The sequence below is a fragment of the Diabrotica undecimpunctata genome, chromosome 8, assembly GCF_040954645.1.
Source record: "Diabrotica undecimpunctata isolate CICGRU chromosome 8, icDiaUnde3, whole genome shotgun sequence".
NCBI lineage: Eukaryota > Metazoa > Arthropoda > Insecta > Coleoptera > Chrysomelidae > Diabrotica > Diabrotica undecimpunctata.
This window is the reverse complement of record NC_092810.1, coordinates 128,088,207-128,108,052: the sequence shown is the minus strand read 5'-3', so window position 1 is coordinate 128,108,052 and position 19,846 is coordinate 128,088,207. Positions and strand designations below refer to the sequence as shown.

Genomic DNA, 19,846 nt, shown 5'->3' with positions numbered 1-19,846 from the left:
TAAAAATATTTTAAGTTTCAAGTAGCATGAATCATTACTGCACAATCGATTAAAGCTAAAAGAGCGTTTAAGGTTGGACATTTTACTATTATTACTGTTGTCTTGCATGGAAAAGGTTGGATCATTTCAGCATAATTTAGTTCCGAATTTTACCGATGTAAATTTGTGCCTAACTCATATTTTAAGAAATTGTGGAATGTATCACTTCTGCATAACTACGTCCATTTCATTAAATATTTCAGTTATTATTCACAAGGAAACTAAATTCCTGTAGCTGGATGTATACCATGTATCACAAAAAATTTATTTAAAAATTCCTTTATAAAAGGTATAATATTAAAAAATCCTAATCACAGAACACTTCTGCATTTATAATAATTTTTCGGAATTAATATTCCATAATCAGTGCTATCTGGATGAACACGTTTGGAGCCACTAAATACAAGGGTAAAAACACTTTATATGTTGTTAAATTAACTTTGAGTTACATTATTTAACATTATAAACTACAGATATATATATATATATATATATATATATATATATATATATATATATATATATATATATATATATATATATATAATATTCTCTTCCTGTAACTGCACTAATAGGTAATAATTATTGTTTTCCAGATTGTTATTAAAACATTACTTCCTATATTATCCTCTCACGGATAACAACTATAATTTTTGTAAGAAAACTTTGTAACTATTTAAAATAATTTATTTTAAATTGTAGTTATATCACAACTGGTCAAGCGCAGGTTACCTGATACAAGGTAACTTACTCATTACGTTATCAGTAAAAGTTTGATTCGATGCATTGGATATAGCAATAAACAGAAACCAGTTGACGGTAACGCGTACCCGCGACAACACCTATTCAATCGAGTACTCGCTGGTAATACTTAGTAAACAAAATACACACGTTCGGTGTTCCTCTTAACAATTGCCGAGATTTTCTCATGTCATTCATCCATTTTGTAATTATGTTAATAGATCTTTGTTGGAGGCTCTCATAATAATGTGAAAAAGAGTGCCAAGTGAACGTGAAAAGTGTGTGTGCATGTATTAGAGATAAATAGAAAATACGTTTTTATTCAAAATGCGAGGAAAGTGGAGCAATAACCAACAGTTTAATGGTCATTCGGTAAGTAAATTCGTATTTATATAATGTGTGCAATTAAAACCATTTAGAACAGATTTCTCAACAGAATCAATTTAAATCGTTTTGGAATATATAAATTTTAATAGAAGAATTAAGCAAATCAGTTGGGGTTTTTAATTTGCAACAAAAAATGGATAACTTGTGTCATATTTCTCCTTATTTCGCTTTAGGTATATTCTTGATAAGATCCAAAAATAATTTTTTTTTTGGTTTACAACAGATTTTCCAGTTTTTTTCCATTTCGTAACAATAGGTACATTTATTAATTTTCTTCACAATTACAGCTGTCCCCAGATTCTTTCCTCATTTTTCTTATATTAATAATTTCCATTAACACTTTCATCTACTAAACTGTATTCCCAGATTCCGTACTTTTTAATTGTCAGTCATATTTATCTCTCCTTATTATTTCTTTCTTCTTTTATCCACTCCATATAGGACTAGGCCTTTCTCGTTTCTTTGGTATTCTTTCTCCAATTTTCTGAACATATACTCCAAGTAACCGTGATCTTCTTTATTTTCTCATTATGATTTCCTTTTTTACTTGTCGTGTTCTTATCGAATATTCTCTATTCCCAGCGCAATTTCATCTTTGTCCTCTGTGTTTCTAAAAAGTGTCGTTTTACTAACTTCTTGTCATTGACGAATTTTCTTTAGCCTGTAATTACGCCTCTGGGCCGAAATGTTTTCCTTTGATGTTGCTTCTATTACAAGTTTTAAGTTCGTAATTATTTAAATACCCAACTACATTTTTTCTGAGCACACTAGCTCCTGACGTGTACGAACTCATTACTTTATAACCCCCCATAAAATTATTAGACCCTCCGAGATATAGCAAACTGATCACCGGCATCCTTTGGATATCGGTAAACTCATCACCAGCTTTTTTGCCACAATGCGCTTGTATCTTATACGAAAGATTGCCTGTTATACCTGTTAAATTTCTTATTTATGTGGTAATCTATTAAATTCCAATATTATTTTAAGAAAACTGCTCTAAAATTTAACTGATATGTTGGGTATCTTATGGTGAGTGGCCTATTAGACGTATCTGCCAATCTAAACTCTAATATGAAAATTCAGCTGTATAGGAGGGCATTTATGCTAACATGGTGATAAATTTGCGTGTACCCCTAGCTCCCGAGGTCAAAACCCCTTTTAATTATATACTAGTTCGCTCCGAAGACCGTATACTAGCTTGCTCCCATGGTTAATTAATAATGGTTCCAAAATTAATTATTTATTATACTTTTGTATTTTATATAGAAATTATATAAAATATTGGTTGTTACATATTTATCCAAGAGACAGTTAAATTAGATTATTTAGATTATAATCACTAATTTTTGTCCCTATTTTGAAAAATGTTAGTGATTGATTTAGAAATTTTTATCTGGTTCACTAATTTTGTTAGCTATAAATATTAATATGAAGATATTAGTTCTGTTTTTAAAAATTACTGAAATAATTTGTGCTAATTCGAAAATATATAAGACAAAGCAATACAAGTGTAAAAACATCCGGGATATCCTCTACATTTACAAAACTAAACAAGTTGAAGTACTTTTCGGTACAGTTGTTTTGGTTTCACAGAACACGTATTTTTATATGTGTCAGTTTAATATCTTTTAAAACTTCTAAAAATTGAAATATATTAGGGTGCGGATTATAAAATAACGAATTAAATTTAGAATGAAAACTTTCACAGGCGTTGGTTGTATTCTCAAGTGAGGAACTGTTTTCCGCTCACATTTCAGGAGGGAAGTCTGCCTCTTCGTGCTTCGTCTGCTTCATCGTCCACCAAGTAGTGCGCAAATTCTTGTACGACTTGATGATATGCTGGCAGTATCTCACTTAAGTCTAAAGCAAAACTATGCAAGTCTAATGGATCTAGGAAAGGCAGACCAAACATATATCTAAGGTATTGCCCGACGTCATTGTCCTTTGAATACTGAGTAGCCAGTTCAACTTTTTGAATTTTTCTTTACTATGATTTTCCAAGATGAAATCTACATCCTTTTATTTTCGCAGATGGAAACAGTTAACTTACAGCTTGCATGGATCGCTTTTTCGAAACCGGTATACACAATCGCGGGGCTAAAATTTAGGTTCAGTATTTGACACTCCATCTTTAAACAATTTAAGACAGTCGCATTAGAATTTGCTAACTTATTTGAAAGCAAAAAAATGCCAACGGCACGTAGTATCCATTTTCGAGTCCGTGAACTGTAAATAGTTGAGTAAAAATTTTTGTGCAGTATTTAAAAGTTCCATCAATATAAATTGCTTCTAATTTACTTAAAAATGTTAAGTTAGATACATAAGAAAAAGCAACAATTTTTTGTACCCGATCATTTTTTAATAAAAATTGTTATTTTTAATTGGTTGTCACTACCACGAAGTTCAATGAGTCTGTACTTCCTGCACGTACTTCAGAATTTTGAGAATAACTTGTTTTCTGCCATTCTAAATATTTTTTTCTAATCAAATGTACATTTTTTACAGTAAGAGTTTTAGTGCCAGTTCGTTTATTTTCGCTCTATACCAACTTCAATGGTTTTTTACACAAATCGTCCATTGCCTCGACCATGAAAGTTTAACGGTGTTTTGTTAAACTTTCATGGCTGTGTTTACCACTACATTCAACTACACTCTTACAAATATTCAGAGTTTTAACAAATCCTTTGCAACTTCTTTCTACACACTGCCAATGTTTGATATTATTATTATTAGCAAGCATTTTATGGAAGTTATACTTACCTGTAATTGTCAATCATTAGCATATACTGTCCTTTTCGGTTAACATTTCACTTATTTCAAATTTCTCGATGATGGACCAAGGCATTCAAACCGTAACTAAAGTAATAATAATGAGATACGCACCACCCCTATTTCTTATCATAAAATTTCAGGTAGAATACTAATTACAATATGTTCTAAAAAATATATAACTTGCAATTTCTGACACGGAAAAACCCAATCAAATATGACACTAAGGGAATATATGAGCTCTAACATCATAATACTTTAGTGATAATCATCATCATCATCCAGCCCCATTTTCACATCCATTGTTGGATATAGGTCTCCTCCAAACGTCTCCAGTTCTCTCTATCTCTAGCTGCTGCAATCCAGTTTGTTTCTATTCTCCTTAGGTCGTCGGTCCATCGGGTGGGTGGTCTGCCTCGACTTCGCTTGTCGGCTCTTGGTCTCCACTCCAATAATCTCTTCGTCCATCTTCCGTCTTCCATTCTAGCAACATGTCCAACGATATTATCACTAAAGCAACTAAAGTTGACATGTTGCTTTAGTGATAATATCGTTATAAAATTTTAAGTAGAAGGCAGTTTTGTACTTGGGTCACTACAAAGTATGAGAAATGTAACAAAGTACTTTCTTTATGAAGACAACATTCTCTATTTACGCTGACCCTGACTATTGATTATTATTCATTGTGTACCTACTAAAGGCATTTGTGGATTAGGTAGACATGCAGGGATGTAAAAGATCAACTATAGTCAGGAGTATTAAGGAATATACAGTGTGTTCAAAAAGTAACTCATACAATTCATAATTTTGTTCATTTGAGTTTGAAAAAAAAACACAAAAATTGGTAAATTTTTAATTTTAAATTGTATTTTTGTTGTTGTAATCATTGATTATAAACCACACCACAATGTTGTAATGTAGCAATCACAGTTATGACGTCATTAACTTTGTTTTAAATAGGACACACTATATTTAATGGAAGATATAAATAGTCCTTTCAGAATTCAACGGTATAGATTTTGGCTATCCTTCTTTAATTACTTTATGAAATGTTTGAGGAAATATGTAAAAATTTCTATTCAACCTATTCAAATTTTGGCCAGTGTTTTTTTAACAAAATTAAAACAATTTAATTTTACATTACAAAAAGTATGCTATAAAAGATTATAAAAATTGTAAAATAGCTGGTATTTATTTGACATCAATTATCTGCACTGAAGTAATTTTCCAAAAAAGATTCTGCATTTAAATGACAGGTAAAGAATTGATATTTTGATTATGGTTGGCTGTAGAGACAAATTGCCAAGTGAAAGATCTAGAACAGAAGATTAATCAAAGAACTGTAGGTAATCAGGAAATTTGTTACAAATGAAAACGTTAGAGATTTGCCCAGATCAGGAGTGCCAAGGACAATGTGCGAAAATGATATATCAGAATGGCATGTTAAGTGTTTGTATTGTTTGAATTGGTATCCCTTTCCAATAAGTCAACATCATGCATAAACTATGGGCAGATGACATCTACAGAAGACTGAAATTTTATGAAATGATTGTAAATTTACTCGAAAGAGATCCCAACGTAAAAAACTGTGTCGTACTTTCTTACGAAACAATATTTTATTTAAACGAAAGCGTTAATAAACAAAATACATGCCTTTGAAGTCCGAAAATTACAGAAATCCACATTGGTTTCAAGAAGGTCATACACAAGTGCCACAAAAAGTTTATGTTTGGGTTAGAATTGTTGGAAAACGGATAGTGGACCTACATTTTTTCAATGGGAATTTTAATGGAACTGTTTACTTGTAAATTTACTCGAAAGAGATCCCAACGTAAAAAACTGTGTCGTACTTTCTTACGAAACAATATTTTATTTAAACGAAAGCGTTAATAAACAAAATACATGCCTTTGAAGTCCGAAAATTACAGAAATCCACATTGGTTTCAAGAAGGTCATACACAAGTGCCACAAAAAGTTCATGTTTGGGTTAGAATTGTTGGAAAACGGATAGTGGACCTACATTTTTTCAATGGGAATTTTAATGGAACTGTTTACTTAGACATTTTACATTTTGACCTTATCCCAGCTATAGGAAATCTAATAACATCTAGTCTTAACAAGATTGTACCCCGCATCATTTCACTAATGATGTGCGGAATTATCTTCAGGAAATATTTTTAACTCGATGGATAGATGGAAGAGAATTTATTGAATGAACACCTCGTTCTCCGGATTTAACCGTTTTGTGCTGCCATGTGTTACTAATGGATTCGAACTTCGAAGAGACCACTTTCAGATTGTTTTTGGTGGAGACTATATCATTTGTCTTTGATTTATTGTCATTTCCTCCTAGTGTATTATAAAAAATTGCACTAGATAGCGACACTACACTTTGCTTCTTAGTTTCCCAACAAATTATCCAACATTACTGTTAAGCTTTATAGCATTTCTTTGACTATTTGATTGCCAGACAAATACAACTTCAGGATTTGTTTCATGTTCATTTTTATTTTACCTGGCCTCTTCCATTAGTAGCTTGTTTTTAACAAAGTCCAATGTACCTTTCATGATGACACGGGCTGACATTGGATAACTTACAGAATGAGGTCCTCTAGAACAAAACGGTCCGTTATAATTTAAACAGACTTAAAGAAGGTTTCTGACGTCATGAGGAGTAAAGATCCCATACATTTAAATTTATGATAAAAAGAAAAATTCTAAAATTTACACAAACACGAGCATTAACAATATCTCACCCATTCCTGACCGGTTTAGTCAATATTTGCTAGAAATATTTAAAATATTCATGAATAAATCACATATCATGCTTGTGAGGCTTTGTGTGAGTTTAAATTTATATCACTATCTTATAAAATATTCATTTTTCATTTTTTTATTATTATTAAATTCAGATTATAATGAAAATTAGCGCTTGAGAATATCTTATCTCACACAGTAGATACAATAAATAATAGTGTAATATGTACTTCAATTTATCTGTTATGAAATTGAATACTAAAAAAAATTTGCTATATGTTACATGCTAAGTTGCTGAAATTGCAACGGTTCAATGGTCTGTGAATTACAAGGACAATCTCAACATAGCATACAGCAGTTCTAGATCAATGCTAAGCTTATTTTCTTTGCAATAATACGCGATGAAGGGGGAAAGTATCACCTGACACAAAAAATAAAATCGGGTGACTTGGCTGGTTACTTCAGGATCCTGGATAAAGTTACACTGGAAGCGTTGAACCAACCAACAGATATCAGAGTAGTTAAGTTTAATTTGACACTTCGTTTTAAGTGGTTATAGAAAATTATGTGATGGTTGTTAAAGCTCAACCATAACTATGTTGGAAGAGCAGGAGTGGGGTAACACTGTAATATCTTGTAAGCCCGAACTTTCTTTCATTACAAAATATACATCACAGACATAAAGATATCTGTTGGGTTTGGGATGCAAACAATATTTTGGTAATCTGCTATCAACAACAAAAATAACTTTGATTTGGACGCTAGGCTGCATAAAAATTAAGAGAAAGGGTGAAGCTTTGCAGCTTACAAAACATGACCAGAACCCTTTTATGGACTAACTAAATACGTATATATAAATAAAATAGATGAAGATATTATTGGTTTAATATGCCAAGACTGGAGAAGCAAACATTTTGTAAAATTACGGCTTGGAACTTTCTCAAAATAAGCAAAAACCTGAATATTTTGTAAACTTTCGTAATTCTGGCCTTTATATGCCCACTATTTTCAATTCTTTCTCTTTTTTTCTATATATTCAACAAATACCAAGTATAGTTAGGTCCAAAACTTATTTTCCTTTCGAATTACTGGACTCTTGCGTCCAGAGGTACAAGCGGAAAAAATAGTTTCGTCGGCATTCATTAAGAGGAGGATCTGTGGGGTGTTAGTTCCTGCAGTTAGTTAGTGTTGTTTGGTATTCATACAAACTTGTACTACTACAGGTAGTCTGGTGGGATTCGCAGGCCAGTCATATCCACTAAAACTCCTTCTTCGCCATGTATTAGGCATCCGGAAATATAATTTCTGACGTAACTTCAGATACCTTTGGCTGACTCTATGTTACTTTTTAAGTTAACTAATTTTCCTTATTGCTTCCTGTACCACCTTCCATTTACCTTTACTCTCTAGCATTTGCTCGGTTATATTATCCGGAGTTAGTTCCTCTTCCAAGAGAAGGTTGGCTTCCTGTCGCTCTCTATGCTATCTCTTGCAGACAAAGATTGTATGCTTCACAAAGTACTGCTCTTTTTTACCAGTCGGACAGTTTGGCAGTAGTCTTTCTAGCTTTGCTATCGATTCCTCTGCCTTTTTTGTTACAATTTCTAAGTGTATTCCAAATGTTCCGCGAGTGTCTAAAGTTATCCTGAGATATTTCAGGTCCTTTTCACAGGAATCTTGAAACCCTCTATCTGAAAATCGGCCCAATCTTTATTTCTAGGACACTTTATAATGATCATTTCACTATTATGTGGGACTATCTTAAGCTCGTGCGACTGTATCCACATTTTTCTATCTTTCAGGTACTCATCATATTAATAAGATTTTTGGATATTCCTTGTGTTTCCAATTTATTGAGTATTACTCTCCAGTCGACACTATCAACTCGTTTACGGCATGAACTGTAGACCTACCTTTTCTGAAACCATATTGTTTATCGCTTATAGTTTTCTTATCCTCTAGTTCTTGCTCTAATCTTTCTCTGATCAGGGATTCCAGTAGTTTTCCGAGAGTATCCAGTAGCTCAATTCGCCTATTGCGCATGGGATTTTGTCTTTTTTTTAACAGGAGGATTACCCTTCCTACTTTCCATGCTTATGGGAATGATTTTGTTCGAAGTAATCTATTCATTATCCCCAATAACCAGGCTGGGTTCATTTGCGCCACCTCCTAAACAGCTTCTGATAGAATTCCATCCGATCCAGTAGATTTCCATTTTTCATAGCTCTGAGGACGTCTTGCAATTCCTTCAGTGTAAAGGGTGCAGCATCTGCTGGTGTACGGTCCCTTTCGATCTGGCCATCTCCTATTTCAAATAGTGCCGCTATTGTCCTTTTTTGCATTTCCATTAGCATATCACAGGACTGGAGATTAATGTATTTTTTAAGGCCAATCTGGTAGCCTCTCCCACACGTTTTGGTTTACTTACTCACACAGCTAGTTCCACTGATCGCTTTTTGATTTACGGATCAGGTTTCTTAGTACTCTTCTTGCCTCTTGTGCGATTGGGTGATTCTTATGCGTAGAGCATTACAGATTTTACGCTGATTATCTATTTCCTCGTTCCACCAGTAGAGTATCTGCTTTTTGCGTCCCTGTTCTATACGGGTTGTGGTTCTATAAGCATCCTTTATCATTTTTAACAGCACTGTGTGTGAGTTTTTTCATTTTCCGATAAACCTTGCAACCAAAGTGATAACTTGTCTTTAAAGCAGTTCCATTCCACATAGGGATATTTGAGTTATCGTGTCTTTTGCTTTTGCAATTTTGCACACATCAAAATATATGTATCTGTGGTACGTAAGGTTTTCTTCTAGCAACATCTCCCAGTTGCTTACATTCTTTTACAAAATTCTGAGTAGCAATTGTGACGTAGGTGAATGATCTATTCGAATTCCTTACGAAACTACTAAATTCTTCAGTATTAATTAACTTTTTTGTTTTTATAAACGTCATAACTTCCAGCTGCTTTCTTATCTGTCGAACCATTTTCTTATTTGTTATTTTATCAACCCATCTTATCTTTAATATCCAACGATAGCACCACATCTCAAAATTTTTGATATTTTTATGTTGTTCCGTTTCAAAGCCCAAACCTCTACGCATATAAATACATAAAATACTCTACGCATAAGTAGAATCTCAATATATTTTATTGTAGGAGAATGTTTGTATCAAAAAAGCGGCACTGACAATTTGATACTTCTTTTATTTTATTGTTTTGATCTACTTTCGTTTATTATAGATTTTACGTCCAAGTCTTAGTATGTTTAATAGTGTGACGGTATCTCCTTGTCATCATCTATTTGGTTTGTAGTTATTCTTCCCTTTATCTGTTTGAAACTAGGAGAAAATAAAACATTTCTACATGTTTACGATCGAGGAAGCCTTACAATCTACTTCTCTTCATGGTTGACATGATCATTAATACTAGTGGTACTTCATAAGTTTTTAATGCCATGGATTTCCTTGCCTTCCGCATGTTTACGCCGTTAACCATTTATTGGGTCATCCTCCTTTGCTTATACAGGAAATCACTTGGTGTATTTTTAAGATATTTGGCTATCTTGTAAGACGTAACCATAAATGAGAGTTGTGTGTCTTAAGAGGACTAACTATTTAGAACCATCTTCTGTCTACGTTGCTCGATGTGGTTGTTTTAAGCACTAAGTTTCTTTTTAATTAAATACATTTAGTGATTCATTTAATAAATTAAGATATTATCGACTAACAAGTGGTCACGTATATTTCAATTTTTTGAAACTTTTTTTCCATAAGATAATTTGTTATACCACAAAATTTTAATAAAAACAAAACTTGTCTCTGACTGCACTATCTGACTTAATCGGTAATTAATGTACCTATTTAAAAATTTCATAGAACGCGATGATTCAAAACGAAAGAGAAGCCAGTATTTTTCGAGGTAATGCGACGAATGCCCCAAAGATACAAAACCAGGTAAAATTCAGACAGCTCGTTAAACCGTTTGGGAAAAACCATTTTGAAAGTGTTTACAGTAAATAATACACAAAATAAATTTTAACACAATTCCATTCTTCATAATGGTATTCCAAAATTTCCCCAATAAATCCGTGAGTCATTATACTACTTAAGAAATGAAGGTAAAGTGTTGATCTTTGTATATCTCCCCGAAGAGGATCTGCCAATAATCTGAGTGAATTATAACAGCCCTCGTTAAACATGTCCTTTGTATTCAAAATTCCATGAAATTTTTATGATGAGTTAATTATATATGACGAGAAACAACTATTTTAGTGTTAGGATTAGGACATAGTGATACATTTTATGTGAGAATCCAATTTTTTTTAATCAGATTAATGTCATTAAAGCTACGTGACCTGCCCCTATTTAAGATTTCTGTATTAATTATCAATTGTAACTTATCCTGTATTATAAACTAATAACATTTTTTAGGGCAGAATGTGCTCCAATATGCGTTTTGATACAATACAAATTTATTAAATTCAGCTGTAGAACAGATTACTAATTTTTTTAGATTTAAAGTGATCATCATCAGTGGTATCACAGCTCGTTATGAGCCAAAGCCTTCTTCAGAACAATCATCCATTCACCCCTGTCTCTGGCAACTCTCCATGCTATCACTCCAATAGGTTTTAGATTGTCCTCTAAGTTGTCTTAGAGTGTTGAGAGTACCGAGAGCGTTCCTTTCGCCTGATTATATGGCCTATTCATCAAAGGTGTGCTACCTTAATGAATTTTACGTCAGGTTCCCCAAAACTTCTATACAACTCAAAATTGCAACACCTGCACCAAAACCTTGCAAGGTTAAATAAAAGACACGATAGCCCATCACCCTCTTAGGTTTCCAGATTTCAGATATTAATTTATGTATATGTTTCAAAAGCATGTCACCACCGTTTTCAAAAAAAATTGGCAGGGAGATTCTCCGAATCAGACGCTTAGTTATTTTTCAATGGCTTGCCTAATTTCTTCTTCCGTAGGGAGTGGCTTCCGATTATTTTTATTCATTTGAATCATGACAGCCTCCATCTCACCTTTATGATTGCCATTAAGCAGTTCTTCAAATGATTAGCCCATCTGTTTAGTATTTCTTCCTTGTCACTAATCACGGAACCATCCCTATCTTTATATGCTATTTTTCTGGGTTTAAATTACTTTCTACAGCTGTTTATCTGTTAGTAGAATCTCCGTGAATCTTTTCTGTTATGGTGGTTAACAATCTCGTTTAGAATATTTTCGTGTTGCTCTTTTTTTTTCCAGTCTAAACGTTCTTTTAATGGGTATCACAAATACCAAGAAACGTCTCAAAGTATAGAACAACTAACACATAGTCAGCAAATCCTATCTCAGAATGAGAAGGGTGAGGGCGAGTCTCCAGCGCCCAAAAACTGAGGCCACTCGGCTAAGGGTAGAAGACCCCTACAGAAATCTTACCGGTCCACCAGGATTGGAGGTTGTGGCGATGGGCCTGCTCCCCATCACACGGAAAAAAAACTGTATTGCAAAAAATCCTAGAAAGAAAACGCCGGATGGTCTTAACGGAAAACGACCCAGCTTACGAAAAAGGTTAATGAGTTTTGGAACATGGAATGTGCAAGGTATTTGGACTAAGCTTGATGATGTGTTGAAAGAAATTAAGAGATTTCAATTAGATGTAACAGCCCTTACAGAAACAAAAAAGAAAGGGAAAGGGACAGACGAGTTTAAAGATTTTGTTCATTTCTATAGTGGAGTAGGAAAAGACAGAAGATCAGCAGCAGGTGTAAGTATATTGATAAAGAAAAGGCTGTCACGAAATATTAAGAACTGGGAACAAATAAACGAAAGGCTAATAAAAGTTGAGATGAAGCTAAAAGGACGTGACATAGTGGTAGTGGGCGCATATGCACCTTCTGAAGATGAAAAGGTCGAGGTAAAGGATAAATTTTACGACGAATTGACGGACCTGGTAGAGAGTATTGGAACTAGGAAGGAGGTAATTCTACTAGGTGACTTAAATGCTAGAACCGGAAGAAAAGTAAAAAGCAAAGTGGTCGGTCCATTTGAAGAAGAAAAAATAAATAAAAACGGTGAGAGATTAATAAGTTTCTGCGATCATATGAATTTAAAGATAATGAATGGATATTATCAGCACAAGGATATTCATAAATTCACGTGGATTCAGCCAACGAGGAATTTGAAATCAATAATCGATTACTGTATATGCAAAGAAAACGCCACAATAAAGGTTAATAACGTTAGAGTCCATCGAGGAGCAGAATGTGGATCTGATCACCATTTGCTTAAAGCGTCACTACTATTTACATTTAAAGGAAGCCAACGACAAAATGAAAACGAAAGTTCAATGATACTGCAAGACATTTCAACAAAGAGATATAATCTACAAGGTTTTGAAAATGAGTCTACCCAGTTTCTGTATCGAATGAGGTTGAATCTGAAATTGCACGATGTTTGTTACTCCTCACCAATTAATACGTACAACGAAATTATGAAAGCTCTTGACGAAGCTGCAATAGAAGCTATTGGAGAAGTGGATAGCATAAAAAATAGAAATGAATGGTGGAATAAAGAAATAGAAGATCTTGTGGGGAAGAAGAAGAATATGTATAACAAATGGCTAGCAACAAAGGACCCTTACTATCGACAACAGTACAACAGCTTAAACAAAGAAGTAAAAAAAGAGGTAAATAAAGCCAAAAATGAGATGTGGAATAAAGCCTGCGATAACGTAGAACATTTTATGGGTACAGCAAGAAGTAAAGAAGCCTGGAAAACAATTAGAGGTAGTAGAACAGATAGAAAAGAATGCAGTAGGTTAACTCTAATAGCCCCAGAATTATGGGTCGAATATTATGAACAAATGCTGACAGAAGATCGAACAGAATTCCAAGATATTGGCTACCAAAAATATGATATTTCCTACCGCGAAGAAACTGAAATAACACCAGAAGAAATTAAAAAACACGCCAACGCTATGAAAAATGGAAAGGCTCCAGGACCGGGGGGAGTACCCATTGAACTGATTAAATATGGCCCCGACAAACTATTTCAGCTATTGGCTTATACTTTTAATTTATTCTTGAGAGGAGAAGAGCTACCCCCAGAATGGAAAACTGCATATATCAGCAATCTATACAAAAATAAAGGCGACAGAAAAGATTATAAGAACTACCGAGGGCTTAGTGTAACTAACTCAATCTGTAGAGTCTACGGGAAGATAATTAAAAGCCGAATTGAAGATTACTGGGAAGACCCTGAAGATCAGAGTGGCTTTCGTACTGGTCGATCTTGTATAGACAATGTGTTCTGCCTAAAACAAACAATAGAAAAGCGTTTGGAACATAATATGGAGACACACATGGTATTTATTGATCTTCAAAAAGCGTATGACAGTGTCCCATTAGCCAAGCTATGGCAGGTGCTAGAAGACAAGAATATTCCACCGATTTACATTAATGCTGTAAGGGAGTTGTACGATGATATGACGAGTGTAATAAAGATTGGACAAAAAGTGACAAAAAAGATAAATGTGACCAATGGACTTCGCCAAGGCTGCTGCATTGCACCTACACTCTTTAAGATTTATTTGGAGGGGGTTTTGGATATTTGGAAAAGAAAATGTGAACCTATGGGTGTTAAAATTGGAGACCACACTGTACAGCTTGCATTTTGCTGATGACCAAGTAATACTTGCAGAAGATCAAGATGATATCCACTACATGTTACGAAAAATAGATGAAGAATATACTAAGTGGGGCTTATCAATTAATCCATCAAAAACAGAATACGTAGTAGTGGGAGGTGAAGGAAAGCACTTAGAACTAGGAAGCAAACAAATTCAAAATACTGATAGCTATAAATATCTCGGTGTAAACATTACAAACAATGGTCGGAATACAAAAGAAATAGCTACTAGAATTGGTCAAGGAAATTCAGCAATACGTCAACTGAATAGTATACTTTGGAATAACCACATCACCCGAAACACAAAAATTAGGATATACAAAAGTATCATAGAAAGCATTGCTACATATGGTTCAGAGCTTTGGGTAATAAATAAAAATGACGCATCCAAAATAAAAGCAATGGAAATGAATTATTGGAGAAGATGTTGCCAACTGACTAGAAGAGATAGAGTAAGGAATACTGAAATCAGAGAGCGTATGGGCATAGACATTGACGTCCTGGAAACTATAGAATGCAAAAGGCTGAAATGGTATGGCCATGTAGAAAGGATGAATGATCAACGATGGCCAAAGAGAATGTTACAGTGGATCCCCACCAACCGCAGGAAAAAGGGAAGACCAAGAAGATCGTGGAGACAAGAAGTAAAAGGTGCAATGGAAGATAGGGGTCTACAAGTAGATGACTGGAACGATCGCAAGCGTTGGAAGCTAGGGTGCGAGAAACGGCGACAGCTGTAATAAACTCGTTATATATATATACGTTCTTTTTTCTTCTCGTCGAAGGTTTTTATAATCTTCTATAGTTAATCTCATTCTGCACTGCTGGAGTCTCACATATGCCTCATTTTTTTATTGGTTAATAGACCCACATTCTTCATCGAACCAAAGTAGAATCAAGTTAGAATTAAAGTATATAATAAAATTTATAAGCAAGAAGACTAACCTAAAAACAGCTAATATTGTATAACCATAATATGTTTATTTTATAAATGACATTTAGAATTACTTACAGACTTGATTTTCATTGTACATGTGGCGTCGCTACATTTGAATGTTAACTACAAAGAAGTTTATTCTTAGAAATCAAGTACCATAAAATTTGAAAACTCTCAATTTATGTTAATGAACTTTTGTGTTAAAAAATTACGTCATCTGCTATTTACAATCAATAAGTTACAGCTTTAAAATTACTATACTACTAATATTCAATCTTTGATGTAATGAAGGGTTTCTTGACACGTACAAATAACGGTTATGTGTGATGTAACTTTAACAAAAGGCATATGGCATACGATGTAACACATAAGTGATTTATCGCAACTAGTCATCAATATATAGCTTAGTAGGTCGCTAATTGATCTGAGGTTTAATATATAAAGAAGTAAACAGTTTAGCAAGTACATATGGGTTTGCTTAATACATAGCAGTACTAGATGTACGAATATTAATTGATTATATTTATCATTCTAATAGCATTACTCGAAGAACATTTGCAATATGTGAGATCTCTGATTGTTTTTTTTTTTTTGAAAGAAGGATAGTAGAATATATACCTATATACAATAGAGACATCATCGAAGAATTTGAAAGAATGTAATTAACGTTTAATGGGGCATTAAAGCAAAAAAGTGGTTTCTGTAATATTTGTTTTTTTAGATTGAATTTTAATGTTCTTTGTGTATTTTATTATCATCACTTCGACAGTTAATTTACAGAAGAGGTTCCTTACTATAAATTACATTGTGTCTACAGTTTGGCTTGCAACTTCCAACGGAATATTAGTATGTCATATTACACTTAAATGAAATGGTTGTATGTAAAATGCGAATGTCTGGCATGAAAGTTCGGTAGATCGTCCTGTGAAAAATCCTCTGGCGCACCCAGGGGGGGGGGGGGTTTGGGGGTTAAAAGGGTATATATTTTTTACTTTATATGCCCCCCAGGGCATATAAAGTGAAAAATATATAAAGAATAGTAGGAAAATGTAACTTGTCTTTCACACACATTGCTCAATCCAAAACGCTAATTGAATAATTAAATTACCACTTTAAATATGTAGAACACAATAATTATTGTATAAATATACAATAATTAATGATATTTTTCATTATATTTAGAAATTGATACCTAATATTAGGCTTATGACAAAAGTAGACAGAACCAGTCTGTTGTGAGTAGCATGCGCCTACAGGACTGTATCTGCGGCGGCCTTGTGGACTATCACGGGTTGTGTTCTTCTGCATGTGTTAGCAGTAGAAAAGAGACATTTCTATGAGAGAAGAGAGCATTTGACAACAGCTATAAAAAAAAAGACAAAAGGGAAAGATCAATGAAAAGATGGCGAGAAGAGTATAACAACCAGGAAAATGTTGCCCAGTGGACCAAGATGCTGATCTCGAGCCTAAGGGACTGGGTAGATTGTCTGTTTTAGGGCGTATCTTCATAGGTTAAAAAAGACAGATACAGATAAATGCCTATACTGTTGTTACACAATGCTAGAGTGTATGTACAGTGGGGAGAAACAGAATGTATAAAGAAATAGGTATGAACCCTGTGACTGTAAGAGAGATGGTCGTGAAGATGACGGGAAGTACGGAGGGATGGAATAGTGTTCACAATTACATCCGAGTAGTTATTAAAAAGAAAGAAGAAGAAGACAAATCCCAACCGGGCCAATGACAGAGATAAGATCTAATTACTATTTTAATGGGAATAAGCCGCAATTGAACGTTAAAATAAGTTTATTGACGTTTGAATCTTTGATCTTGCACTGATAACTTGTTTATACTCCAACAATTAATAGAAAAAAGAATAGCGGTTGGTACCGAAGTACATCTAGCCTTCATCGACCTAGAAAAGGCGTATGATACAGTTCCAAGACTTAAATTGTGGCAAGCTTTACAACAATTAGACATTAGTCCATACCTTTTAAGAATAATCACAGAAGTATACAGGGATAACACTACTTACCTAAAAATCGAAAATAGACTATCAGAGCCAATAAAAGTAACTAAAGGACTAAAACAAGAATGCAGTATGTCACCCTTTCCATTGGAAATTTTCAAATTGGAAAAACCACTGCCAGGAACTTTCCGGATGACCAAGTCGTCCTAGCTCAAGATTTTTATGATCTAGAATTTATGATAAAGCGTCTATACAGAGAAAATGTAAAATGGGGGTTACAAGTCAGCATGAAGAAAAAAGAATATTGAGTTATCAATTCAGATGCAAGGTTTGAAGTGTTGATAGACGAACACGTGGAAATCAAACAAGTGGAAAAATTTAAATATTTAGGTGCACTCATTGCTAAGAATGGCTTGGGAGAAACCGAAATTAAACACCGAATTAATCAGGGACGTAAAATTGTAGGATGTCTGAACTCCTTATGGTGGGATCGCAACATTTCCAAAAGGAACAAAAGAATAATAATACAAAAAGAAGAAAAAGAGGTAGACCTCGACGCTCATGGAATGAAGGAATTAGAAGAGCGATGGAATCGAGAGGTTTGGAGGAGGAGCATGCCTTGGACCGGGAGGATTGGCAGAGGAGAACGGGAATACGGTGATAGCCGTCTCCAAAATGTATTGTATTTACAAGTTGGATTAATGTCAAACATCAATAAACTTATTTTAACCTTCAATTATGGCTTATTCCCATTAAAATAGTAATTAGTTTAAAATGCCACAAAAAATAACTTCAGAACAATAGATAAGATCTAGATAAGAGAAGGGAGTGTTCTAAAAATGTCGTCAGCCTTACAGCGGCCACCCCACTTTCGGAGTACGGTACGTGCGACAGTCAACTACGCACAAGTAAGAGAAGGTGGTTTTAGTTGGTAGGCAGGATAATAGATACCTAAATCTTCGGCACTGCTATCTTTAGTACTTTAAACTAAACTAAAACCCAAATTTTAGGGACTCAAAATGGAGGTAGCATAAAAAAAATTTCAAAACCACCCCCTCAGAGAAATTCTGGGTGCGCCACTGGAAAAATCGACACATATTCTTTCATGGATACCAGAAGCTTCTTGTGAGTTACCACACACGCATCTGTGAGTTAATCAGGATACAACTAAATATTGAATGGAAAACCATGTAACACGTGAGTGTCAGTCAATCGAAGAGATTTATTAGTTTAAAATGTATCAAATATTCGTTTGTTACTAATTTTAAGGTAGAAGTTGTCTAAGGTTCTGTATAGAACCAATTACTCAAAATTTTCTCTTCGCAATCGAAGACGACTCGGTCTAGCAGTGCAGCATGAAATCTACTGTTGCGATGCGGTTGGTTATCACAGATAAAAGGTACATAAAAAAGCCGAGCACCTCACCACGTGATTAGATTACAACCAATGAGTGTTTTAAGTTATTTAGTCCTTAAGATCCTTCTTAAGGTACAATATATGCTGTATGGTACAATATATCGCAATGATCATTTTATCAAAATACTATCGAGATTCTAAATAGAAAAAAAATTCAAATGATTCGTCTGATTTATCGATGAAAGTCACATTCACTTAAAAGGTTTTATCAATAGACAAACAACTTGCTTTCTTGCTTTTAAGAAGCCAGGTTTTACATCCAAAAACCGCTACATCGTTTTCGTGTAACAATTTGGTGTGCAATCTCAGAAAACGATATGCTAGGTCCGTATTTCATGGAGGATGATGATGTATACCTCTTATTGTTACTCAGGAACCTTATAGGAACATGGTGGTCAGACTATTTATTCAGGATCTAGGAAGGTTTTATCGTGCGAGTATAATTCTGATGAATATAACGTGGTTCCAACAAGATGGGGCGACTTGATATACCTTTTGACAGTCTATGGCTATCCTGCAAAAAACTTTTCCAGGACGAATCATTTTCTGTAGGACTGGTCTTCCCTACCTATCACAATCCCCCGATATGACACCGCCTGAAACTTACATCTGAAAAAGGTTACAGAGAAAATTTGATTCATTGAATTACGTCAGAAGATTTTCAGGACTATAAAGGAATCCAGAATATTTTTTGAAATCTGCGTGATCGTTTTAAACACTGTCTACAGCGCAACGGAGAGCACATTTTTAACATTCACATCATCATTCCAATAACTAAATATTTTCCACTACTGTCTATTCTGGTGCATACTTTACATTTATTATTGTCAATGGATGTTTGCTTATTTTTAGTCTGATATTCTTTCATTTTTTGGGTTAAAATTCATTATTTTTTCTATCATCTGTCTAAAGACACAGAAGCCTATTCCTCTTTCCACTCTGTTATTATTGCCACTATTCAAGAATTCCTTTGTTTATCTCCTCGTTGTTTCTCCATCTCACCTCTTATACATATGCTATCTGGATTTAGTATTTTTCAATTTCTATTTCTTACACTCCAAGTTACTATTTTTGTTTGTTTACACTTTTTTATTTTCCTCATAAATATCATTCATCATGATTCTGGCGTTATATATCCATCG

The 19,846-nt window shown here is 34.0% G+C and overlaps 1 protein-coding gene across 1 annotated transcript in view; it reads left to right on the top strand.

The window, feature by feature from the left end:
• The first annotated feature begins 836 nt into the window (after window positions 1-836).
• blot (solute carrier family member bloated tubules) overlaps window positions 837-19,846 on the top strand; it is a 133,596-nt gene continuing 114,586 nt past the window's right edge. Inside the window, exon 1 of the mRNA XM_072541004.1 lies at window positions 837-1,152. Coding sequence (XP_072397105.1) covers window positions 1,108-1,152 — 45 coding nt within the window. The 5' untranslated portion in view covers window positions 837-1,107. The remainder of the gene's footprint in view (window positions 1,153-19,846) is intronic.